The 27,981-nt window shown below is 38.9% G+C and overlaps 2 protein-coding genes across 2 annotated transcripts in view; both read right to left on the reverse strand.

The window, feature by feature from the left end:
• Positions 1–363: 363 nt before the first annotated feature.
• LOC149289503 (vesicle transport protein USE1-like) lies at positions 364–20,302 on the reverse strand. Its single transcript, XM_089490633.1, has 7 exons — positions 20,201–20,302; positions 11,163–11,212; positions 5,278–5,356; positions 3,581–3,739; positions 2,644–2,684; positions 713–875; positions 364–546 (listed from the first exon to the last, which is right to left on the reverse strand). Exons 1-7 carry the CDS (start codon positions 20,300–20,302, stop codon positions 364–366), a joined length of 777 nt encoding a protein of 258 aa, XP_089346759.1.
• A 4,630-nt stretch (positions 20,303–24,932) lies between these two features.
• LOC149289504 (unconventional myosin-IXb-like) overlaps positions 24,933–27,981 on the reverse strand; it is a 41,669-nt gene continuing 38,620 nt past the window's right edge. Inside the window, exons 37-40 of the mRNA XM_089490551.1 lie at positions 27,263–27,310; positions 26,705–26,838; positions 25,649–25,776; positions 24,933–25,345 (exon numbers count right to left, since the gene is read on the reverse strand). Coding sequence (XP_089346677.1) covers positions 24,933–25,345; positions 25,649–25,776; positions 26,705–26,838; positions 27,263–27,310 — 723 coding nt within the window. The remainder of the gene's footprint in view (positions 25,346–25,648; positions 25,777–26,704; positions 26,839–27,262; positions 27,311–27,981) is intronic.

The raw sequence follows: 27,981 nt of genomic DNA on the forward strand, positions 1-27,981 counted from the left end.
TCAATGGGAGAAGCAGAAGCCAATCACATTTACACTATATGGAACTAAAATCCTTTGGTGCCATAAAGTGTACAAGATCTGGCCCTAAAATGTACATATATCAATGGATACTATACACTACAGAGTTGGTTTATAAATAAATTAGGAAAAAAAAATAAAATAATAACACCCTTGTATAATATTCTTAGATTGGCGTGTTTATAGTACAACTTTTGAACATCTTAAATAAAATGTCTCCTTAATTGTGTTGCTAATTGGTGAAAATGTTACTTGTCCCCACAATAAAAAGGTCCTGCTTCTGCCTGTTTAGAGTAATCAATCAGGAGCTACAATGTACAGTAAAGTGACACAGGCCCATTGCTGTCATCGAAGTTTAGGGAATATTCTGATGAAGAGGATCATACTAATAAAGGTGAAACAGACAAAAACGAGCATGATCCAGAGGAGCCAGTTAACGGACTTCTTGGCATGCTGCTCCAGGCGGTCTGATTCTGTCCTTAGCTTTTCAAAATTCTGGTCAGCGAGCTTCAGTGACTGGGAGAGTGTCTGGGTGGAAAGGGACAGGGAGTGAGAAATACACAAAAGAAAAAGACGTTTAGCAGAGCAATAAAGTATAGATGCACATGTAACTGAGATGAAAGTATGCAATAACGAAACTAGTCAGAATTACAGTGCTACATAGGTGTGTATTGTGGCTTCTTCTCTGCAATACCTGGTTGTCCTGTTTTATAACATTTTGTGCAGCCAGGGTGTTGTTTTTAAGGTTTTGTGTCAGACGCAGCATCTCTTCAGCCAGCTTCTCCTGCAAGTTGTGATGGTGCTGTAACACTGCATCAAGTTCTGCTGCAGACTGCTTGTCATCAGACATGGAGCCCCTAAATGATGGAAAATATTGTTAGGCAGCAAGACCATCTCTCCATATGCTGTACAAACCAGCTGTACATACATATGTATTGTGCTCATCATGATGACCAACACTACTTCCTGGGGCAGGTTGTTAATAAATATGCACCAAAGGTACATATACCACTATCTTTGAAAGGTCAGCCTGAAGAACTGATAGAATTTATAATATCTATCATAGCATAGGCATATAGCTATGCTGATTGCAAGACAACACCAAGGACCAATGTTAGAGTTTTTACAACAGAAAAAAGAGGGTAGACTAGAAGGACCAAATAGTTCTTATTTGCAGTCCAAATCTATTAATTGTATAATTACACAATGCTGAAGAGGATGGATGCAGTTGAAGCCGTGTTTCAGTACGGAGAAAGATGTTTAACTGTGGCCACGTTAGTTCATTTGAAATTGGACTTTTAGCTTCCCTTGTTTCCTAAGGGCAAGGTTCTGTCAATTCTTCATTTTTATTGCTAGACTCAGAAACACAAGATTACAGCGTGTTATAAACACTACTCACTTCCTCTTCCTTGGATAAGCGTCACCTGAATCTGTAACAGAATTATTATAACATTATAATCTGTAAGTGAATTATAATGCTTACTCTTACAGATTTCCCCTCCACAAATAAAACATACTGGGAAAGAATAACATAAAGACAACAAAAATATAAGCGCAGTGATCCCTCAAACCCCCTCCCATACAAGCCCCATGTATACACATAAATTAGAGCATTGTTTCATCTAGTAAAGGATGTAACTTGTTGCCACACCAGATTTATTGCTAATTACATATTTATTTATAGAGAACAAGCTGATTCTTACTGCTACTACAAGAGGGGGAAGTGAAAATTAATTATAACTTTTAAATTGACAATAGCATTAAGTATTAAGGAAAACATTGTAAGCTATGCTTTCCATTATTTCAACTTCTTAATAGCGGTAAGGTGAGTGAACTGAGATAATTGTGCTCAAGGCATAACAAAAGCCTGACAAACATGCTGTATATAGTGTTTCTAACAACAAGAATTGTAATAGGGCTTTCAGGAAAAATGAAAAAATTGTTAACTTCCGTTTTGTTTTTAAATAAATAATGCCAGTTGGTGTGACAAGACGACTCTTAACATACCAGATTAACCATGCATTATGCAGAGCCATCTTGCTCTACTCAATATTTTTTTTTTTACAACAATATTTTTATTTCAATGTATTTGTATGACTGTTTTCAATCACACGTATATGGTATTATAACACCTGGTTAAAAAAATCTTACCGTTAGGGGACAAGGTAGTCTACAAAAAAGATGAAGAAGAGGAGGAGAGTTAAAGTTCAACATTAGAAAAAAACACCTATAGAAATATACACTATCTTTTGTTTGGGCAGCTGCATGCATTTTGCTCTATATCTGTATATTATATATATATATATATATATATATATACACACACACACACACATCCACACATACACACACACACATTTCTATAAGAATAAGAATGAATCAGATGAGAACCTTTGCACGAATATGCAGTATTTACTTTTACCACCCTTCCATTCACATACTCATTGAAAAGGTGCTTGGTAACTAAAGCTTCCAAGGCCGATTCATTTCCTTGTACAAAGGAACACATCTGTTGCTCCTTGACTTTCCAGTATGAGTCACATCAGCAGTTATCATGTACCCTAGACTGTGAATATGTCTGCATCTCCCTGCTTGCTCTCCAGGCAGACATTCCAAGGACTAGACACTTTCTCAAGGCTTGAACTGCATGATAAAGGACTACATATCTCTAAGGAATAATTTGCTTGCAGAATTAACCTTGTTTGCATCCCAAAAATATCTAGTTGATAGGGTAAATTCTAATACTGCATTAACTAAATATAAAACGAAACAATTGGACCCAGGTAATTATTTAAGGTTTGGACCTTATACCGAGGATAATAATGCAACATGCATACCCAACAGTCCCCATTTTTAGACTTTGTTAAAACCTATTCTGCATGACATGAAAAAAGGAAATGTCCTCAAAAAGCTTTCATAAACCAGAAGACGGCATACTACATCTTGCAGACCATTAAACAGACAACTGTTTTAACTGTACTTTGTTTTCTAGTAGTCCACTTATTATAGCGTTTTAAATGTGCCATGCCACTAAGATATTAGAAAATTGAATGTTCCCATTGTAAATAACAGTAAACATTTTAGGTCTATGGATGAAATTGAAGGTATTACGTTTTTGAACCACTTTTACGTTAAAGTCGAGAACACAGATGAAAAACCTGACTGGACAATGAAAAGCTACTGTATTATGACATTGTGATCGAGATACAAATGCTCTACTGCCATCTGAAGGTAATAAACAGACAAACAGGCCTCTGTTTATCTGCGTATCTTATTAGGTAGCAGCTGCACATAGCTCCAGATAACTATGGTAGCTGAAATGCACAGATTGCCTTTGCACCAAAATTATTTAGGAAACAGCAATTATGGTCTAAAAAACTGTATGCAGAGCGGTAAACATGAACATTTTATTGGTTTATTTGGCAACCGCTCTACATTTACAACATTGCTGCAAGATTATGGTCCATAGTGACACAACTAAAACCTAACACAATATATCCTGCAATATGCTATTTATGTGTGGGTCATATCTAGTAATACCCTAGATATGCTCTGCTCGCACACTCACCTTTCCGAGTAGCTCTTTCCTCATTTCGTCAGTGTAGCGAGCTTGAGTCTGAAGGTGAACAGTTTTAGTTACTGGTGTTCGTTCTTTACTGATTGTGGGTGTACGTCCAGGAGCCAAAAACTGGTTGGCCAGAGCTTTTTCTGAAGATGAAGCCTATAAGTAAAAATGATGGGTTACAGATGAGGATAAATGTTGTATTGTCCATTGTCTGATCCTTGACCTATTGTTTCAGGTTAGTGTGCAGACCAACCAAATTAGCTGGATGTTCGAACAATGGTTACCATTTATAGCAAGGGCGTCCAAACATGCGGCCCGCATGAGAACTGCAGCGTCAACAGAGCACGTAGGTGGGTGCATCACACCCAGATGCGCTGAAAAGCAGGGGCAGATTGGGCGGGAAGCACAGTGCAAGGGGTGACGTTTGCTCCAGCTGACTCTCCCTACCTTCTCCATAGACCCTGTCCATGTTTTTGTCTTCTTACCTGCTGCTCCACTTCTCCTTTTGCCTTTTTTTCTTCTTCCGCTTCTCCCAGTGTCTTCTTCCTTTGCCCGTTTCTCCATGAACCAGGCCTCCCGGAGCACTTCCACAAAAAGGTGGAGCCTCCGGGCACACTCTCTCCAACAATTAGAGGAATGTGGAGAGGCTATCCTCATGGCTCCACTCATTTGGGGAAGTACTCCAAGAGGCCACAATAACAAAAATGGATTCATGGACAAAGAAGAGTTTCTCCGTGAATTTGTCTGTGTTATTCTGCCCCCTTGAAGTACTTCCAAGAAGCGGACAAAAAAAGAAAACTGAAGAACAAGAAGAGGCAAGAGAAGTGGAGAAGGTAAAGATACACTGAGATTGAGAGTGTGTGAAAGTGTGCGAGAGAGGGAGTGAAAAAGCAACAAAATGCCAACAAAAATTATAGTAATGGAAGCTATGCTGTACCGTCATCAATGTCTGGCTCAGTGTATAGTGATGGGATTTAAACTATTCCACTGTCTGTCTGGATCACTATATGATGAGTCGTGCTGTACCACAAACTGTGTCTGGCTGACTATGTAATGATAGGGGCCATGCTGTATATTTTCTCTCAATAAAGAAAGAGGTAAGCACATGCACGTATACATTTCTGATGAAGTAACACACTGCAGAAAAAACTTGGACACCCCTGATTTATAGTATTTAAGAATATCTGAATCAGCTAAATTATATTTACATGAGCTAAAAAAAAAAAAAAAAAAAAAAAAGGCAGGAAACAATCTATTCTACAACCATAAGAATCACCTCTCCAATGCCTCCCTGCTTCTTCTTGTGTTTGCTAACACAATAGATGTAATGTCACCACCGGTATTATGATACAAGTCTTATTACAACTTAATGTATTGGTCCTTTGCCAGTGATTCTGATACAAGTAAACACATCCTGAAAACTGGAGCACCACAGCAAAGATATTGAAAACAGAGCAAATTAGTGCCAAGGGGAGAGGGGTGTCCTCACACTTATTTTTAGTGCTGGGTTTATTTTGTCTTATGCAAATTAATGATTATATCCATTACAGTTTATTGCATATCAGATTTATTCATAACATCATTATACTCCAGCACAGACACATATGGCTGAGAATGGAATAGTGAAACAAAATATCAAAGTCTGTTCACCTATAAGACAGTTCTAGCCATTTTTTGCCATGGCATATTCTTACCAGCTTATCAGCTTCTAACAACCCCTTTAGGAAGTCCACTTTCCTAGAATATTCTATGAGAAGTTCTGGAGCAGGCTTTCTATAGATAAAAAGAACAGAATTTACTTGTTAGCATTTTCCTTTGCAAAACAACTGGCTGACACACATACCAAGTCTTTGAAACTATGAAATAAATTGCAGGTGTTGCTTTATGTGCAGGGTGTGCGGCATCATTTATTGTTGTGGTAGTTATTTTGACAAGAACAGGCGTGTGACGGAACTGTCTGTCACTGGGGCCCCTGGAGAGGACTGAAAGCAAGCCTGCTACCCACAGATTATGGACCCTGTCTCTCTGCCCTGGTGAGTGGGACTCGCCTAGGACCTGAACTCCCCGGTCTTCAAGTGCACCCCAGAACTGGTTAGTGGGACAGGTGCCTCTTGCCAGCCCCCTGCATCCACAACTCTAGGAGCGATGGAGCTGTGCTCTCCGAATGAACTGGTTGCAGACCCGCTTGGAGTCTGGCCCCAGTTCAGTCTTCTTTTTAAAGGGGAGATATGTGACAGAACTACATTGCTGGGACAGACACAGCCCCCTGAGAGTTGCAGTCTCGTGGAGACTGGATATTTGTGCCATGGTTCCTCCTGTGGGGGAAGTGTGGGGGGGTCACATGTAAAAATGCAGGTTGAAATGTACAAAGACTATCTGCTCACACCATAGGAAGACCCCTTCCATAGTCATTGTTTCCCTGCACCTTAAGTTAGTTAGTTTTTAAATTGTTCTAGTTAAGTCTTAATCTTGTGTGATGTAATTCAATTATGTACTAATGTGATTGAATCCTTTTGTTCTGTTTAAAACCTGGCTGTTGTCTTGATGTTTCTGTGTATAAACATGCTATATTGTGTTCAATTAATTGTTCATTCTTGCTGTACTCTCTTGAAGGTAGTTGTGTCTACTTATTGGTTACACATGGCAGGGATCCAAGGTGTGCATGCTGACTGGTGCTGGAAGTGATTCTGGGGACAACAGGAGGATACATCTGGGTGATCTCTGGGAGTGACTACAGCTCCCTTGGTGAATCCATTACAAGGTGCATGTTCACTTTTATAGGTATCTATATAACCATGTTGAGCTAGTGATTTCGGACAAAAAAAAACAAATGATCACTGGGACTATGTGGAAAATTGCTCTGATGATGAAAATCTTTTGTACACGTCCTTCTTGCAATGTCTTATCTCTAGACTTCAATACCATGGGAATATAGAAAGGGAAGGAAATCCTTTCAGATACTGGCAGAACATTAAGAAAGCAAACATGATTTCCTTAATTATTTTCATATCCAGAATAACTCTTTCCAAGTATCTGCACAAGAACAGTGTCCTAACTCTATGTCATAGACTAATTTTCTACCTGTTTTAACCATCAGCGTACGAATAATGGAGGTTTTGTAGCTTGCGGGTGGTGGTAAGATATATTTTTTAATTGAAAATCTTATAAACTGCTAAGGTTAAATGCATTCACTTATGCTGCTGTTTGTTTTATGGCTGCTACCGGTTTCATGGTCAGGTCTAACACAACATACAATCAGCCATAACGTAAATTCATACTGTTTACTGTAGAGATGCACCTGTATATGCATTACAAGTCCTATGATTTTAACCCCTTTGTGACAAAGGCTTGGGTTTAGCTGTAATTTTCTTCTCTCTCATTTAATGTATCCACACAGGTTATATATTGGGGGTTTTTTCAGTATAAGAAGGGGTTTTTTTTAGATACCGTTATTTTGATCATAGCTAATTTAGTATAAAAAAAAGTTATAAAACAAGGTGAAAATTTGAAAAAAGCTATTTTGTTTCATTTGAAAAATATTTTACTCATCTTCAAAAGCTAATGAAAAAAAACTGCTAAATAGTCTACTATTGATCCTGAGTTTGCAAGTTATAGGACAATAAGCACAAGTAGCATATTGCTATTTCAAGATGGCCCATTCTATTCCCATCAAACCAAATATTTTTGAAAACTAGACCCCCCAAGGTATGTCAGATGCTAGTATTCTAACTCTTTCCATGCACTCATTCTACTAACAGACTGTACTTGGTATCAATTTACAGCTACTGGTACTGTCAAACACCACCTTAATATATGTTCAGCAACATCTCCTGAGTCCAGTGATACCATCCATGCATGGGTTTCACATCTGGTCCTCCGGACCACATGTCCTGTTTGGGATGTTTTTGAACCTGGCCAATTACAAAATCAAATATTTTTGAAAACTAGACACTCCAGGGTATTTCAAATGCTGGCATTTCAACCATTTCCATGCACTAATTTTACCAGCAGCCTTTGTCGAAGTTTGTAGTAATCATTTTTTTTTGTGTCCCCCCCCCCCCACACACACACATATAGTACTGCAGGCATGAATTTATAGTTCCTGGTATATGTCACTGCCAAATAACCACCAATATATGTTCAGCAACACATATATTGATACCACACATGCATATGTTTGTTTGGGTGCTAAAATTTTACATTTGGGGGGTGCACAAATTTATTTTCATTTTGACTTATGGTCAATTCGCGCCTATGACGTGGTTTTAAAAAAAAAGTATTTTGACATTTTCAATTTTTTAATTTAACTGATTTTAACGGATTAATCGCTAACTGATCACTTAGCGATTAGTGAGCTGGGCTCCATTGGCCTGCATGGTTGCCTGCAGTACCTGTAGTGTGGGCTCAAAGTTCTCAGGAGGGCTTGAGAGCCCCTCTGGGAACTCTTATTTTGAATGGGGCACTGCCATCTTGTTAAAGGCAGCATGTCTATCAGGTGGCCGTTTGAAATGCTCCTAAGAGCGATGAAACAAGATCCCTGATTTTTCTTGTGTGTTGCTGAATGCCTCTATGTAAATGCACTTCAACAATCTCCTTCTAAGCTCAGCCAATGTTGCTGATCACATCTTAAGTACTTTTTTTTAACCCATGGGCACCGCCATAATTGAAAGGCAAATTCAATATAGTGAAAATGACCACTCCCAGGAGCAATCATACAGGGCCCTACATTTTTTTTGTGTTGCTGGATGCTTCAGTGCCCAGGGATTGCAGCAATACCAGCTGAATGAACAAAGCAATGGACTGCTTTATACAATCGTTTAACCCCATGACATGCTTGGCACGTCAATTGTCGTCCAAGATCGTATCAGATCAGAATTTCACTTTAACCTTAGTCACGTAAAAAAATTCCTCGCTATGCCTTTCCTAGCTCCATCTTATTTAGCTGTTTGTAGACTTATTTTTATTCCCTTTATCACCCTCAAACCTGAATAGAAATATACATCTCATGTACTGTGTATGTTATACTTTTAGTGATGTTGAATAAATCATTGCTTATTGTTGCCAGTCATGTAAGATGATGTATAGCTTTATAGCTTATGTCCTTTATAGCTAAATCCTAGAAGAGGGCTGCTCTACATGACTTCTCCTTATTTTAGCCTTATCAGAGCCCTTGTCAGATTTAGACCAACAAGCTTTGTAGTAAATGCCCCGTAGGCAAAATCCCAAAAGCATGATTTCATATTCACAGACCTACAGAATACAAATAAAACAGTTTAATTATAGAAATCCATAACTATTACTTTAGCCCTAAACAAGAACCTTGACAACTTGATGTATTACCCATAATCCCTGACGTCACCTGAATAAGTAATACAATTAATAGAGGAAGCAGCAGACGTTCCTCAAGCGTACTTAAATACGTCAATATCACAGCAGCGTATTTTCACTGGTTGCTCTGGAAACCATTATTTGTGCTATATTTAACAATCTTCCTGTAATTCATTCAATCTCAAGTGTTTCCTCCTGTTGGCAGGCAGGAATATAAATGTACATTTTTACAATTTTGTTTTGTTTCCTTCATTTATAACAATAAGGAAAATATAAAAAGGTAGCTAAAATACTTCACCGTGGAATTATTTCATGATAATTTCGTCTATTCTTGAATATCCTTTTAAAAATAAAAGCTTTGTGCAAAGCAATAAACTTTATTTGATCTTACCATAAAACACATCTAAAATGAAAATCTTAGACGTAATTAAACACAGAGCATAGTACAAAAAAAAAACCCATTAAAACAACCCACGCATTTTTCAAGTTTTGATTTAGTTTTGCAATTTGTACTTAAGGTATTAAGAGGGCTATTTTAGATACTTATTTGTACTTTGGTTGTTTTAGGTGAACTTTTTTTTATATTTATATGCTTTTACACAAGCATATGTACCCATAATTATGATGTGCACCATTTTTGTTTTTTTAGTTCTTAGTTGCTAACTTTCCTTCCCTCTCGCCTCGTGTTTTCAACTTGCCTGCCACATACCCACCTCCCGATTCCTACTCCATCACACACAGTCTACCCTGAAGTGTGACAGATACCAACCTGTGCTTACTAACCTGGGCTTACCTGTCCCTTTACTCCTCATACCCACCATATAATGCCACACTGCAGCACTCTCAATTGTCTAACCTCTACCTGTCCCACACCAATGGCATACACTTAAGAGCCCCAACCACACGTACAAAATATACTGTGGTACACCTCTGCCATTCTATGAAACCCTACATACATGCCTTCCATATCAGTACTGCATCACCCCACAATGTCTCTGCCACACTGTATCCAACATTAGGGGCACAGCCTCCATTCATATCAATGACAGACCATGCAGCAAATGTGGGTCATGGAGGGCAGGCCTTAGCATTATCATCTGTGATAAAGAGCGGGGTACCGCTTGAAACGCGTCAGATTTGGGGTTTCCTGTGTACTGGATGCACAGGTGTGAACTATGCTTTTTAATCATTAAGTAAAATAAAGCTGGAAGTTTTTTTTTTTCAAATGCTGGATCGATCCCTTTGTTTTTTTTGTGTTCTTAGCATTAAGATACCATGGAACATCAGCCCTCCACTCTAACTGACAAAGCGAACAACAACTTCCAAGGTGACAAGCCTTTTGCTTTTATATATGAAAAGTATGATTTTTTTTTTAGTATAAGAATAAGAATATAAGTTCCCTCATTTACATCCAGGCAACACTTGCTCTTTATGAAAATGATACAGCCCTTGTGTAGCAAACCTAGCTAAGTCAGTCAAAACCATGACTGTAACTAACCCCAATAGCTGTATCCTTAAAACATTCTGATGTTGCTTTAAAACCTAAAAGCTATCCTTTTGCCAAATATAAATTTCCTCGTCTTTGGTTTGTTGGGTATCTTTGAAAGAGTAGTTGGACAAAATCCTGCCAGTCATCTGTGGCGTTTGTAGAGGCTTGTTTGTTTATAGGTTATTATTTAATCTCCCAAGAAACTTCTCCTCAACCCATAACAAGCAGATGCTGGAAAATTACAGAATGCAGTGACCTGTGTACAGCATGAGTGGTCACATGACTAGGATAACCAAGGACTGGCTCATCTCTTAACCTCTCCCTACATATATCCCATTATTTTAGTTAATACTCTGTGTTGATGAAGCTAACTAGAGACCTGCATTCTAGCAACCACTTGAAGGCTGTAAATGCAAATTCTATAAAAGCTTAAACACATACATATTTATAGCTAGTAAAGGCATAGTCTTGCAATCCATGAGAGATGGAGAGGCATGGTGGCTCCTATACATGCTAATATTGGCTTCATTATTTTATATACGAGGTTGGTCCCTATGAATGTCTGCCTGAGTCCTTAAACATATGTAAAGTACTTAAAACGTTCTAAAGATATGCCCTTCTTAAAAATTTATATATAAATGCATTAACAGAGTTGATTATTTTTTTCACTTTGAGACATTTGAAGCAAAACTTTAATAGGAGCTGTAGACATATGTTGTCCACTTGTCTCAGGTAAACATGTACAGTTTGACACCTGGTTACCTGGTATCTTCTTTAATAGATAGAAGCATTTTTTCCAAAGCATCCACAAACTGTGAAAAGAAAAAAAGACATTTCTTTAATATACTAGCAGAAATAATTGATGAGGGAGTTTTGTAGATACACATTAGTACCGTATATTTCACAATCTTGCCAAATCAACCTGTTGCATTTTCAAGGCTTGAAAATGTATCTTAATCATCTATAGCGAAGAATCAATGTCAGAGAACCAGATGGGCTTTAATATTCAGTGAATGGATTCCTATCAGATAGGTTGTTTGGTTACTCAAACTAACTGCTACTAGATAGAGAGATACAAATGTATTTACAACTAGAATAATTAGTCTAAAGATTCTTCACAGATAAAAACAAATATATCAAATGCATTTATATACTGTAGTTACAACATATACAGTAGAACTGTGGTTAGCTATAAAAGATACTTGGAGCAACCCACCTGAAATTTTCCATAAAAATCTGTGTGAAAGTTAACCTACAAGAATTGATGCTGTGGTCACATCAAATATTGATTTGATTTATTTTTTCTTCCATTCACTCCTTGTATATTGTTAAATATAAAATATTGACAGGTATTTTTGAAAGCGTTCTTACTTTAGAGCATTTTTTTTCACATGTGCCTGTACTTTTGCACAGTACTGTACATTTATGTAATCCTTTAAGATCGTATCAAATTTTTTTTTTAATTTCCACTTTTTCATTGAGAATTGGAGCAAAGTGGGGTCATACTTTATAGAGATTGAGCCTTAAGGGCTGTTCAATTTTGCAGGAGCAACAGTATGGAAGCAATATACACTCACTGGCCACTTTATTAGGTACACCTTGCTAGTACCGGGTTGGACCTCGTTTTGCCTTCAGAACCGCCTTCATTCTTCTTGGCATACTTTCTACAAGGCACTGGAAACATTCCTCAGAGATGTTGGTCCATGTGGACATGATGGCATCACACAGTTGCTGCAGATTTGTTGGCTGCACATCCATGATGCGAATCTCCCGTTCCGTCACATCACAAAGGTGCTCTATTGGATTGAGATCTGGTGACTGTGGAGGGCATTGGAGTACAGTGAACTCATTGTCATGTTCAAGAAACCAAATTGAGATGATGTGAGCTTTGTGACACGTTGCATTATCCTTCTGAAAGTAGCCATCAGAAGATGGGTACACTGTGGTCATAAAGGAATGGACATGGTCAGCAACAATACTCAGGTAGGCTGTTGCGTTTAATCGATCCTCAAATGGTACTAAGAGGCCCAAATTGTGCCAGGAATATGTCCCCCACACCATTACACCATCATCAGCAGCCTGAACCGTTGATACAAGGCAGGGTGGATCCATGCTTTCATGTTGTTTACGCCAAAGTCTGACCCCTGCCACCTGAATGTCGTAGCTGGAATCGAGACTCATCACACCAGGTAACGTTCTTCCAGTCTTCCATTGTCCAATTTTGGTGAGCCCGTGCGAATTGTAGCCTCAGTTTACTGTTCTTAGCTGACAGGAGTGGCACCCGTTGTGGTCTTCTGCTGCTGTAGCCCATCTGCTTCAAGGTTCGACATGTTGTGTGTTTAGAGATGGTATTCTGCATACCTTGGTTGTAACGAGTGGTTATTTGAGTAACTGTGGCATTTCTTTCATCTCTAACCAGTCTCCCCATTCGCCTCTGACCTCTGACATCAAACAAGGTATTCTCTTCCACACAACTGCCGCTCACTGGATATTTTCTCTTTTTAGGACCGTTCTCTGTAAACCCTAGAGATGGTTGTGTATGAAAATCCAAGTAGATCAGCAGTTTCTAAAATACTGAGACCAGCCTGTTTGGCACCAACAACCATGCCACGTTCAAAGTCACTTAAATCACCTTTCTTCGCCATTCTGATGCTCGGTTTGAACTTCAGCAAGTTGTCTTGACCACATGTATATGCCTAAATGCATTGAGTTGCTGCCATGTCATTGACTGATTAGCTATTTGTGTTAATAAGCAATTGAACAAGTGAACCTAATAAAGTGGCCATTGAGTGTATGTTTACCTTCCTGATTCACACCACTTGCATAAACTTCAAGGCAACAAAATATCATGTGATATGAGTGATTTTGTTTTTCTTATTGTGCTGTGTACACTTTTTTGTTTATATAAATATACTTACCATATATACATGAAATCACAGAAAAAAGCAACAAAAAACATCATCTATAAAAAATCATCATGAAATATATCATGAAAAAACCTGCTAAATAGATTCTACTATTTGTCCTGAGTTTAGAAATACCCAGTGTTTTTAACACTGGGTATTTCTAAACTCAGGACAAATAGTAGAATCTATTTAGCAGGTTTTTTCATTAGCTTTTATAGATGAGTAAAAGATTTTAAAGTCAGAAAAAGTCCTTTTTTCCCCCCTAAAATTTTCACCATATTTTATACTTTTTTTATAGTAAATTATATGATACAATCACAATAATGACAACTAAAGAAAACTATTGTGAGTTCAGTAAATGGGAAAGAAGAAAATTACAACTAAACATGAGCACGGCAGAAATGTTAAAACAGTCATTGTCACGAAGGGTACAAAAAATAAAATCAGCCATTGTCATGAAGGGATTAAATCAGATATTCTATACAGTAACTGTTTCAGTGGCAGTCACCTGGGTGTGCTGCGTGCATGCATAGGTATTGGGTTCATGCATTTTCACTCCGCCAAAACGTTCTCCCCTTGGGGCAGCATACAGGATTTAACACTGTCAGTTGTCATGTAGTATAATGGCACACTGGCATGCTTAACAGGCCAATATTTCATGCAAATGAAGCAGAAACTATGCAGAGCATTAGGAGCCTGAGGGATCTGACAAGTACCACTGAAATAGCTGTGTCACAAACGTTTGACATGACAGTTACTTCAAGTCATCTACATTTTCACAGATCAGCCATAACATTATGACCACTGACAGGTGAAGGGAATAACACTGATAATCTTGTTATCATGGCACCCAGCATGTGGGATATATTAGGAAATTAACATTTCCTCCTCAAAGTTGTGAGAAGCAGGAAAAATGGGTTACTGTAAGGATCTAAGCAACTCTGACAAAGGAAAAATTGTAATGGCTAGACCAATGGGTTAGAGCATCTCCAGAACCGCAACCGGTCTGCAGTGTTCAGTACCAAGGAAGGAAAGACGATGAACCGGTGACAGAGTCATGGATGGCAAAGACTCACTGATGCACGTGGGGACGAAGGCTGGCCCATGTGGTCAAATCCAAAAGACTAGCTACTGTACCTCTAATTGCTGAAAAAGTTCATGCCAGTTATGATAGAAAGGTGTCAGAACACACCGTGCGTTGCAGTTTGTTCGGTATGTAGCTACATAGCCACAGACCAGTCAGGGTACCCATGCTGAAAGCACCTACAATGGGACTGTGAGCATAAGAACTGGACTAAGGACCAATGGAAGAAGGTGGCCTGGTCTGATAAATCACATTTTCTTTTACATTTTGGCCTACATGGCACCAGGATACACCATGGGACAAAGGCAAGTTGACAGAGGCAGTGTGATACTTTGGGGAATGTTCTGCTGGGAAAACTTAGGTCCTTCCATTCAAGAGGATGTTACTTTGACACGTACCACCTACCTAAAAATCATTGCAGACCAAGTACATCCTTTCATGGACACAGTATTCCCTGATGGCATTGGCCTCTTCCAGCAGGATAACACGCCCTACCATAAAGCAGAAGTTGAATGGTTTGAGAACACAATGAGTTCAGGGTGTTGACTTGGCCTCCAAATTCCCCAGGACTGTCCCCAGAGGTCTACTGGAGTCCTTGCCTTGACAGATCAGAGCTGTTTTGATAGCAAAAAGGGGACCTACACAATATTAGACAGGTGGTCATGTTATGGCTGATCGGTGTACATCTTAGTGGGGTGTCTGTTTCATACAAAAGAAAACAGGTTAACTATTTCCCTTCCTTCTGGAGGTGTATATAATATATATATTCATATCGTATGTCTTCCACAGTCCTGACAGGCTGAAATACAAGAGAACAGGACTGTACAATAATCTCAAGAAGCAGTAGATCTTCGCACAAATAATTTTGGGAATAGTTTGAGGTGAGCTACTGCCACACTGTGGCTACGAGTGGAAACAAACAGTTAAATTTTACAACACCATGGTATAATATACACAAATATAACGAACGAGAGGAGAAACAGATCACCTCTGTGAAAAAAGCATGATAGAAACAGGAAGGGGAAGAATTAACATGTCACCACAAAGCTCAGAAAGGGAAAAGAAATATTGAATATGGGAGCTTCATATGATGCATTTAAGTTATACTAAAAATGAACCTTGAATAGCCACCTTAACATTTTGAAAGACATCAGCTAATTTTAATACAATATATATATGCAAATATGACCTATTTGTGAATTAGAGTCTTTCCCTGCAACTGGTCGCATGGCATTCTAAGTTTGAACATTAATATACAAAGACAAACAATTCAACATATATTTAGCAGGCACTAGGTGGTGTATTCTCCGTTGTCGAGTTTGCAGTCTAAATAAACCCTGTCTAAAACTGAGGCTGCAAGAGGCCAGTTTCGTCTACCAATAATGTTTTTATTGTGAAAGTAATGAAAAACTATAGGCGATATTTGATCGTCCAAGGAGATGTGTATAAAATAATCCACTGTCCACTGACGTAAAGTGATTTTACGTGTTCAAAAGATGCACAGTGTGTGATTACTATGCAAATTGTTAACCGACAATGCCAATGATACTTTGTGTTGATTACACAAATGAATCCAGCAACCATTCCAGACTGCATCTTATTTTAGCATCTCATCTCATACAGCAGTATAAGAAGACTGCTGAGGGTGTATGGAAAACTTGCACCATTAGAGGGCACCCTGATGACTTTTGAAATGCTGCAATGTGTCCATCCTCCAAAACAGCAAACAAAATATGTTCAACTTTGAGTCCCCTACCACCTCTAAATACCTTGGAAAAAGTGTTGTGGTGGTCTAGTACTAGACTGCACCTCTGTATAGCCAAGCGCCTTTAATAACTGAGGAAACAAGCATATGGCTTGATATGATGGTGCCGTTCAGGGGTGTCCAAACTGCAGCCCTCCAGCTACTGCAGGACTATATCTTCAGTGAAGGGGCTGGCTGAGGAGTATGGGAGATCTAGTCCTGCAGCAGCTGGAGGGCCGCAGGTTGGACACCCCTATGTTAGGGTCTGTGACCAAATATTCGCAAGCAGAGAAATTTTGCTAGACCACTGCCAATACAGTACCCTGGTTGGCACTTAAACCCTAAGTAGTTTTAGCAAAAAGTGATCTTTCTTTATATCACAAGTTTTATAGTCCTGAAACTTTTTTTTTTTTTTTTTTAATATTCTGCTTAAATGATTCCGGGTGCAGCAAATTAGTTCCGGAACCCCTGCTTTTTCATGTTACAGAACTTATTTTGTCAAGTACACCCCACCAGTATCTTATGTAGAATTCATATGTTTATGGACATAATTATATTAATGCAGTGTATTAAAAGCACATAACGCCCATCTATACTTACCACAGAATAATCTGGGGCAAATGTTAATTTAATATTATCAAATCGCTATTAAATATCTAAAAACCAGGAACCTATGAAGGCCAATAAAGCAGTTGTTTTTTGGTTTGGAAAATTGTGTTCGAAGGTACACAATTGCAACAAAATATTTTCTAATAAGTTAATACACTAATGCATCAATAAACGTGTTCATTGTTTGTGAATTCTCTGTATCCCACTCACATCAGTTTTGTGGTTGCCTTTCCTTGATGAGTTTAACTTATGTTAGACATACAACAAAAATGTTGATTTTTGATTTGTAAATGTAACTGTTTGGTATTGTCAGAACTGCGCTGTAATATTATAGAAATTAACCCCTTTGCGACAATGGCTGATTTTATTTTTGTACCCTTCATGACAATGGTTGTTTTAATATTTCTGCGGTGCTCGTGTTTAGCTATATAAGTAAATAAGTCTTTGTCAAACTTTGTGGTAGCAATGTTTTTGCGTTTTTATTTTTCACACACATTTTAATTCAGGTGTGAATTTACAGCTCCTGGTATATGTTAACTGGGACATTGTCGAACAAGGCCAATTCAATTTACCCCATCAATACATCATACAAAAAAATCATATATTTTTTTTTTTAATACTAGACAACCCATGAGCATTTAACATGCCTGTATTTTAACTCTTTCCAAGCGAGAATTGTTTGAAGATATAGTGCTAATTTTAGGACTTACTCATAAAAATAAACATATACATATATATTTAACATTTTTTTGGAACTGGAAGGGTTCCATTATGGCGACATCAGTGAAGAATTATTTTTACATGTTACCATTTCTTTATTATTATTTTTTATTTTACTAATCACACTGTGATTATAAATCTGGTCTCCATTGACTTGCATGGTTTAATGCAGTACCTGTTTCAACCTGCAAGGGGAGCCAGAGTTCTCAGGAGGGTCTGGAGAGACCATCTTGGAAATTTACCGTATTTGCTCGATTATAAGACAAGGTTTTTTCCAGAGCAAATGCTCTGAAAAATACCCCTCGTCTTATAATCGGGGTCGTCTTATAATCAGACCTCAAATAGGTCTGACTATGAGACTAAGATCCAGATCCCCTGCAGCGATGCAGGGGACCTGGATCCTCCTGTGTTATGCCCCCCCAACTTACCAGTGCTTCTGAGACCCCGGTGCTTACTCTGGGCAGCATATAGAGCGGAAGTTGTCTACGTGAATCGCGCAGAGCTTTACACGCTGCCCGGACTAAGCACCAGGGGACTCAGAAGCGCCGGTAAGTTTGGAGGAGGGAGGGGGAGGGAGTGTTAAATGGGGGGCATAAGGCATTTCTGGAGGCAGAGTGCTCTGTGAAATGCCTTTTAACCCCCTTAATGGCACTCTGCCTCCAGAAATGCCTTTTAACCCTCTATACGCCACTCTGCCTCCTGAAATGCCCTATACCTCCCTATATGCCACTCTGCCCCATAATATGCCTTTTAACCCCCTGAATGCCAGAGTGGCATATAGGGGTATAAGGCATTTCTGGAGGCAGAGTGGCACATAGGGAGTCAAAAGGCATATAGAGGGTTAAAAGGTGTATCATGGGGCACAGTGGCATTTAGAGGGTTAAAAGGCATATCATGGGGCACAGTGGCATATATGGGGTATAAGGCATTTCTGGGGCAGAGTGGCAAGCCTGGGGGCAGATGTGCATAACTGAGGGGGCAGGTTGAAGAAAAAAAAGGAAATAAAAACAAAATATTTTTCTCAATCTTAGCTTTTATTAACAAACAATTGTTCACATAGTTTACATGAATTAACATTTACTGGTAAAACTTTTTTCCCATAGGGTCGTCTTATATTCAGGCTTTTTCTTTTTTTCATAAATTAATATTCAGATTTGGGGGGGGGGTCGTCTTATAATCGAGCAAATACGGTAATTTTTTTTTTATAAATGACGCTCCACCATCTTGCAAGTGGCAAAATCTCTTGCAAACGGCGGTAGTGACCGTTCTCCGGAGCGGTCATAGTGTGGCCTGGGGTGGGTGTTCGGTGTCACCGAATGCCTTACTATCGAGCAATATCAGCGATCGCCTCCTACGCTCTTCTAAAACGCACGTCCGTCGCCATACAGCGTATGGCGTATGCTGACACCCCGGGAGGGGCCAGACACGGACCTTGATGCCGACCTCGGTGTTGCTAAATGCCTCGACATCGATGCATTACAGAAACAACATCTGGGTGAAGAAAGCGACCGTAGATTGCTTTCTACACCCGTTTAAAGATCCTGGCACATCAATTGTCATTAACTGACTGTTTTTGCGTGATGTGCCTGGACCGTCAATTGTCGTCAAGGGGTTAAATTGTAAATAAATGTTTCCATCTGTCAGTTTCAGTGGGCTGATGTGAATGCTAGCCATGTGATTGCTTCCTATGGGTTACTATTAGACATCCACCTAGCAAAACCCCTTCATGACAAAATGCCCTTAGAGGACCAGTGACGAACCAGGTTCATCATGGGTAAAAACATTTTTTACCAGGATGCCAGCGATCACCAGGACACTGCTGCCTGCCTGCCTGAAGTGCCAAACCATGGTAAGGGGGAATTTAAAGGAGCGCCCCAAAACTTTTTTTCTGTTTTTTTTTGTTCCAGGTAGCCCAGCATAAAACATCCATCCCAAAATCAGGACAAATACCTAAATACATTTTGTTTTTTTAATTTGCACTTATTATGGGTAAACTTTTTAAAATGTCTCTTTTTTAAATTTTCATTTGGAATAGGGTTTTTTATAATTATTTCACATGAAAGTTCTATTTGCTCTGGGGGGGAGGGTATACAATTTGTAGGGGTGCACTAAACGAGTTAGTCGGAAATGACAGAATCAATACATAAAAACAAAGAAACTTGCACTGGGATGTTAGCACAAACATTGACAAATAAGCCTGGCTTAAGTGTTGCACCAAATATAATCTGGGCTTGTAGGGGTGTATCTTTGCATCTCCCTTTTGTAAGCACTAATTGAAGACATGCCTTGCAATATTACTGATGATGGCTAATCTTGATTCTCTAGTTCCAATGGACAGCTGCCTTTCTTTCCCTAAAAGGTGTTGATATAACTCAGGCAATAAATGGCCCTAGAATATTTTTATTAGCCTGTCAGTAAATCATGTAGGCATAAACCCTTCACCTCATATTACTCTGCTAGTGATTTGGTTGACTGGCGATCGTAAGTCAACAATATGCCAGACATAGGTCTGAGCATCATATATTCTGCGCCATGCAGCACAGAGCTTGTAAACATGTTGGCAGTGAAATAACCCTGGAGAAAACAATAGACTGGAGTTATGAATGCGAAAGTTATTGGCAACACCATGATTTCCTAGTCAATTTTCCTTTAACATAGTATCCACATAGACAAGATGGGTAATGTGGAGAAGTGTGTGGAGGTAAGAGGTGTCCAGGTCCCTTATTTATCCTCTCACCTTATCCAGTCTCCACTCCCCTTCCTGCCTCTTTTCCGACGCCATCGCCTCACACCGAGACAGCAGCCGTACAAAATTAATTTCCACTCTAGACTTCGCCATGGTCCGCAGCCGACCCGGTAAGCCCGGAAGCAAACACAGACAGTGCCACCTCACATCCGGTTTCCATATTGAAGAGGGCGGAAGCGTGTTTGTTTGGGACGGGCGACTTCTTTGAGACCGTTAACTACTTGTCGATCTTCCCGCCCACGCAATTTTTTTGGAGTTTATTCTGAAATTGGATGGAGGTCCAGTACATATTAATCAAATGTCAATTTATGCGGTGTTTGTTGTAATGTTTGGAAAGCTGGCCTATATTTATATTGCCCATTTCAATTTTCCTGTGTTTCGAAAATCAGAACCTATTATAATAGAACCAAATAATTGAATGCAAGACACAATTCAAGGTGTCTACAGCTACCCCTTAAAAACTCCTAAACAGGCACCGCGACAAGCAAATGCTACTTCTAATTTCCTGTCAGTCCCCAACTGTCCCGCTTTTCTTTGAGCTGGATGTTCTCTAGGTAGGAGTGTATTTAGTATAGAAATCACAGTCATGAGTCTCTAAATTATGTATACCAAGTACACTATTCTTTGTTTAAATGCCTACTCCTTTACATAAATACCCATCACTGCCTCATAAGTGTCACGCAACCCCCCATAAAATATAGCTACTTGGACACTTAAAATGCTAGGAGGAATGCAATAAGGCTACAATGGCGGTGCAGCGCCTCATGAGCGGCTCAATCAGCACACAGACCATAAACGAGGCAGCACTCATCGAGTGGGTTGTGCTTGGAGATTTGTAGACCAACAGCTCCATTGCACTGCTATAAATAGGACCTGTTAAGGAAGCTTTGCACAGGGCCCCATTATTACTGAGAGTAGCTATGGTCTATACAGGGCTTAACCCCTTGACCACAATTGATCGTTCAGGTATGTCACGCAAAAACCATTCACTTAGCGACAATTGACAAGACTGTCATGGATTTAAACAGGTGTAGAAAGTGATCTACGTTTGCTTTCCGCACCCAATAGGTGTTGCTGTATTGCCTCGATGTCAAGGCATTCAGCAACACCAAGATTGGCATCAGGGGCCATGTCTGGCGGCGGACCCGTTTTAAAAGAGTTTAGGAGGCGATCAACGAAATACCCCGGGTTGTCTAGTTTTCAAGGATATATGGTTTTATTGGGCACATTGAATTGGCCAGCTTCAAAGATGTACTAAATAGTGCATGGGCCCAGGATCACCAAATGTCAAAGTCCAACATTGAAAAGTGCGCTTGCCCCAAATGTGGCCCTTTTGCCCCCAAACAGCCAGGCATACCCATGTGATGTGGGTTATCACTGTACTCTGGAGATGTTGCTGAACACATATTGGGGTGTTGAGTGACATATACAAGGAGCTGTAAATTCACACTTAATATACAACGTGTGGGGGGGGGAAATACACAAAAATACTACTGCAAACTTTCACAAAGGCTGGTGGTAAAATGTGTGCATGGAAAGAGTTAAAATCTTAGCAGTTGAAATACCCTGGGGTGCCTAGTCTTCAAAAAAATATATGGTTTGGTGGGGTAAATTGTATTGGCCAGCTTCCAAAAAACCTGAAAGAGCACATGGGGCAGAATTTGGGGAAAAAAATGGTTGTGAAATAGCTAAACGCTACTTGTACTTATTGCCCATAACGTGCCGAAAAAAAGCAAAAAACAAACAAACCATAAAAACACTGGGTATTAACCCAGGACAAATAGTAGAATCTATTTAGCAGGTTTTTTCACCAGTTTTATAGATGAGTAAAAGATTTTTCAAGTAAATTATATGATACAATGAAAATAATAACATCTAATGAAAGCCCTTTTTGTCCTGAAAAAAACCCAATAAATAACTTGTGTGGGTTCAATAAAATTACAGCTAAACACGAGCACCGCAGAAATGTTAAAACAGCCATTGTCACAAAGGGTACAAAAAATAAAATCAGCCATTGTCACGAAGGGTACAAAAATTAAAATCAGCCATGGTCACGAAGGGGTTAATAGTTTTCAGAATAACATTATTTTGCCAATTGTAAACCTATCAGTCATTTCTTCTACCAATAGTGCTTGATGGTTATTTATCCCTGATGACTAAGTTTGTCTCCTGCTGGTTAATGATATACGCAGGCATGTATGACCCCCTGTTTGATGGTAATGAAAACACTAGTAAGGGTTAAAGATGAAGTGGATGTGCCTAAATGTATGATGCCACGGTATACATCACAAAACACATGAAATGATCCAGTTATAAGTTTATTTAACAAACAGTATAGTAAGCTTTACACAGGATCCTGTACACTTGTGAGTAAACACTGTGGCTCACTCCATTCGCAGGAGAATTTCAGCAGCCGTTTCTGTACATTGCTCTAAATCCATGCATACAGGGGACTTTCGGAATAATGTAGAACTGAATGCTGCGGCAATAACATTCAGCATAAATGAGCTACTGTATCTTGCATCTTCAATTGCATCACTTTTTAATTCAAACTTTGTTTAGGCAAATCATTTAAAAAATGTCTGCAGAATAGCCAATCATAAAATGGTTCTGTGTTTTAAAAAAAAAAAAAAAAAAAATAAACTGCTTATGCACTTTTGAGAAGCTGAAAGTATAAAGTGGTGAGTACAGCATGTTGTGTGTGCGTTTTTTTTCTTTATTAATACAGGTCTGATTACAAGCCTAGGTTTGGAAAGTGCAACATTGACCCTGTCCATTCTCACAGAGAAATGACCAGGGCACCGAAAGAAATTAGCTCACCAAATATGCCAAATCACCTTCCCTATAGGAGATACACATGTTGCCCACTAAGTAACTAAAAAAGACAACATTATGATCAAGTGTTTATCAAGCCAGAAACCCAAAACATGTAACATGGAATAATCGAATCAAAAGACAAGGCAGAATTCAGTTTTCACCATTTGCAGACTGTTGACATACTATGTAAAACTACTTCAACACTGGTTCAAAGATCAAGCCTTTCACAAAGGCACAGTGAGAGGAACTCATTTTCTCAACAACCTAGCAGTGCATGATGAAGGGCCAAATCCAGCAATACTTTCCTAAATAAGGGGCTGAACGGTCCCTGCGTAAGGCTTATGTCTGAAGAAATCTCACAGACTCAACTATGTATTGAGGCCTTTTCTGAGGAAGCAGCTAACTGGAGCTGGCCCATTACCATGATATGTTTTATCTCGTATTACTCTCACATATTAGTGAACAACTAAAAGAGCATGAACCAATAGTAGTGAAAATATACATGGAAAAGCCAGAACTCTTCTAATCTAATGCATAGCCAGGAATAGTGGAGCAATCAAGGAAAACTCCATTGGTTTACATGGTATATCCTTTAAACTTTGCCAACAGTGACATTAATCTGCTAGAGATGCTTAAAATGGGTCCTAGGGTACAGGCTTTATTACATTATAGGTCAGCGGTTTAACAGGTTTGAAAATATGAGAAATTTAAGGGCAGCAAATTTTTGTGGCAAAAAGATTGCTATATTTTCAGAGCAGTTTAGTGTACTTCTAATAAGGTCTTTGCTTCAAGTGGTCTTGAAGACCAAGTAAAACTAGCTAAAACATAAATTAAAACCATGAAGCCACTGACTAATTTTCTTATCTGTAGAGCAAACCATCACGCCACAGATCAAAAAAAGGCACTTCAAACATAGTTCAAAGGTGGGGATACTGTAAAAACAATATTCTAAAAAACAAACCAAAAAAAAACAACCAAGAATCAAGAACTCCATGTTGTGTAGACTTTGATGAAATAAAGATTTTAGGTATAATGACAGTATCAACTTGAAATACACATATAACATGTACCATTTCTTTCAAACTGTACAGGAAGACATGCTTTTTCCCAGGCTGATTTGATCATATTAAGGCAGAAACAGTGAAAAAATGTTTTAACAAATATGGTTCCTTGCTACAAAACTGAACTTATTGCAGAACTTAAGACTAGGTTGACAAGAATTGGATCAGAATACGCCACAGCATAATGCTGATAGCTTGTGGCACTACAATCATAGTCTCCAATAGTGGTCTCCTGTACCTGTTCTGTTCAAGCGGAGCATGAAGGAAGAAAAACGTAACCAAAAGAAAAAACATGAGGATCCCCCCAAATATATACACGTACATATATATAGGTATATCTGTACGGCATACCCAGACCTGTTTTAAATTTACAAAAAAAACCAAACATTTATTAAAAACGCACACTTCCTCTCACACAGTATTTTGGCCCTCAGTCAACAAAATAAAAAAAAGTCTGTTTTAGCATATACATGTATAAAAATATTACTGTAACGGGTGAATTGAAGGCAAAATCATTTCACCTTTGGTCCTACTGCATTAAGAGATCGGAATTACACTAATGGCTGGGAGTAAAACCCTAATGCCATGGTTTGGAGGATGTTTAACATTTCCCCCATCCCTAACATACGACGTACTATCATGTCCACACATAAAATCAGGGAAAGTGTTTGAAGAATATGTTCCTTCAAAACATGAAGATTGTATACTTTCACTGGTTTGGCTATTAAATATTTCCCTGTGCATCCATCACGGTCCAACTGCTCCCTATTTTCAATGGTCAGTGTCTTTGGCGACCAAAATACAGACAATGAAGAAGAGCTGTGCTTGTTATGGTAGGTTTTGCCTTAATGGTTGGACTCTTCTGAACAGGGAATCTGAAAATGTGGGTCAGAGAACCTGCGTTGGAGTTTTGCTGTAGGTTCGTATTCTAGACCTCCTGGTGTGGTCGTTTCTATTCCTTCTGGAAGATAGACTGACTGAATGCTGTCTGTTCTCCTTCCTGGCTGCTCTCTTCGTCGAACCGCAGAGGGCTCCTCGGGAGGATCAATGACTTTTGATAACCCAGGAGGCAGTTTTATGTTGGAGATAGGTATAACTGGGTTTCTTTTATGGGCCTTCATCTTCGCCAGAAAAGAGGAAGGCCTTCGTCTGACACCAGAGGACTGTACAGACATGGTGAACAGTGGTACTTTGGTAACAAGGCAATTGGTTTGTCCCAGTTGCTGAGCGGCAACAGCTGAGTCTATTGCACACAACACTGTGGAGACAACAAATAAGAAATACTGAGCACAATAATCATATTACTATTTCTTAAACTCAATATGTTAAACAAATATGTATAGAAAGCAAGCATTACACTGATAAAGGCTCCATATCCTTAAAATTGCTATCACAAACATCTCATTAAGCATATCTTTTTTTCTCAATTGCAAGCGACTTTGACAGTATTTCCATACCTGGAAAATGTGTACCATAGCACACCCTGGCACATGGATGAACCATGTGCATACAACATGTAGTAAAGAGGTAATAGGAGGGGACACACTACCTTAATACTGACCTTCCTTCACTGGCTGGACCGGTTTTTTGTCCAGTAAACTCTCTGTGCTGTTTGAGGCCTCTGAATCCACATTTTCTTCATCAGATCCTCGCTGCTCCAATTCTGGAAGGCGGTAAGTGATCTCTTCCCTAGAAAGTGATGAAATTAAGCGAGGAAGTACTAATTAGCATTTGGGAAGTTGAGTTATTAAGGGACATAAAAACAAAATAAAGAAAATAAATAGATTATATATATACACGTGTATATGTTGATTGTTAGTTTTGAATACTTTTGGAAATATATTTTTTTATAAAAAATATTTTTTAATGCCAGGATTTTTTCTCCAGCATATCATCAGTACAAGACCCAAATCAATAATTTATACATGCTTCCTTAAAGGCTCCTTTTGTGGTTTATGCTGTGCAAATGTATGGTGGGATTCTGCAGAATATCCCATATGTAATGCCCCTTTTCCTTGGCCCCCAGCTTTTTGAAATAAAGCACATACATTTTTATATCTATTTTATAATTTTGTACTAATTGTATCCCAGAAAAAGAAATCATGCAGAGGAAAATGCCTAGCCCTGAATGAGTGCTCTACATGCATTATATGATGTCACATAGCGGAGCTCTGCCTTTTAACCCCTTAAGGACAATGGGAGGTCCCTAAACCCATTGAAAACAATGCATTTTGAGCCCGTACATGTACGGGCTTTGTCATTAAGGGGTTAAGGATGAGAGGCGCCAGGTAGAAATTAAGACAAGAGACACACAGTCCTCCATGGTGTTAATAGGCCAGTTGGGAAGATCCCTTTTAGCTGGCTCAATTAGTAGAGGCGCAACAGTTGCTATATGACATAGGGACTACATAGGACAGAATACACCACTGCCTTGGGCGGAAGGAGAAAAAGGCAGGAAGTGCAGAGACAAGCACAGTAAGATCACAGAACTGCTCCAGAAACCCAGCAAGCAGCTTAGAGATCCAGGTATAATATGTATATTGTATGTGTAATTCCATTGTTAGCACAAACAAAACAAAAGCATGTGCACCATAATGACTAATAATAATAATCTCACTTCTCATCTTTAATAGACTGTATCCTGTCCATCAGAATCTCTGACTCTCTGACAGCCTCTATGTGTGGCAGTTGCTCTTCTTGCACAGTATCCAGATCTGCTGAAACTTTGCCATTGGATGGCTGGCTTTTATTCTGCAAGCAATGGAACATTACAACATCTTAAGTACAATAGAAAAGCTCTAGACAAAACAAAAGTTCTGTAGATGTAGAGTCCTAACTGCAAAAAGAAGGATGCACTGCTCAGTGATTTTAGGAAGTTTTAAACCATGATTCAGTGAGGGGGATATTACACTACAGAAGCACCTTCTGTATTGGCGATCCATGCATATATACACTAATAGCTTTCACTGTGACTTTCTCAGAGAAGCAAACCAAGCAATCATATCAAGCAAGTTAGTGAGTTACATTCCATATCAATATATTTATTACTATTTCTCAACATCTGAAATCAGTCCAAGAAGAAGTGCAACAGTTTCATTTGTCCACTGCTAGTTGTGTCCTAAAAGCAGTATGAGACATGCACAGCAGGAGATGGGGGATTGAGGGAAATACCTACCAAGATCCCATCATAAGGAGAAATAAATCCTAAATGAACAGGCCACGGCTATTGAAGGATAAAAGAAGGCAAAAAAGAAATAAATCTTACATTTTAGAATGAAGCGTCAAATGACAATGGATTTAAAATGCACTTCTATGGGTTAATCTTTCCATATAAAAATACTGATGATTAACTCAGAGGGGTGAAGGTTGAGGTTCTGGACCATTATGGATGCACTGTTAATATTTGGTATATTCTGATTCTCCTCTGAGGACTTGACTAATATTGCCAGGTGCTCAAGGGCATAAATAATACTTAACAACTTATTTTGCTAGGTAGTTGTTCAACTGTGATTTTTCTATTTGCCATTTGGTTTAACCACACAAATTATACATTGGTGTTTAAAGGACCAGTAGGGTTTTTTTTATTGATTTATATTGCACCATCATATTCTGCAGTACTATACAATAACATGCAGTGCATAACATATTAGACTTACAGTGTGCTTGAAGTAGATGGCAACATATAAAAACTGCAGGAAAAATCCATCTTGACCTGAATGAATGATTACTCCTAATTTATTCCAATACTGAGATAGAGGTTAAAATTCCCTTAAAGCCTCAGATGCGTGTTTGAGGAGAGGGTCAGGAAAGCAAAGAACAATACATCATTTGAAACAAACGGTGCACAAAACAAATCAGGATTTTGCAGCATCCTTGTGGCAACTAGTAACCACA

The sequence above is a fragment of the Sceloporus occidentalis genome, unplaced genomic scaffold (genome assembly GCF_023333645.1).
Source record: "Sceloporus occidentalis isolate IW3139 unplaced genomic scaffold, rSceOcc1.0.p SCAF_45, whole genome shotgun sequence".
NCBI lineage: Eukaryota > Metazoa > Chordata > Lepidosauria > Squamata > Phrynosomatidae > Sceloporus > Sceloporus occidentalis.

Bases quoted from the DNA above. Each gene is read 5' to 3' on its own strand.
- LOC149289503 (XM_089490633.1), bottom strand. From the start codon at position 20,302: ATGGCGAAGTCTAGAGTGGAAATTAATTTTGTACGGCTGCTGTCTCGG. The intron at 11,213-20,200 runs GTGAGAGGATAA...TTCTTTTCACAG, and splicing joins GGGAGTGGAGACTGGATAAG to TTTGTGGATGCTTTGGAAAA. The intron at 876-2,643 runs GTCTAGTCCTTG...TCCATCATTTAG, and splicing joins AGTTCAAGCCTTGAGAAAGT to GGGCTCCATGTCTGATGACA.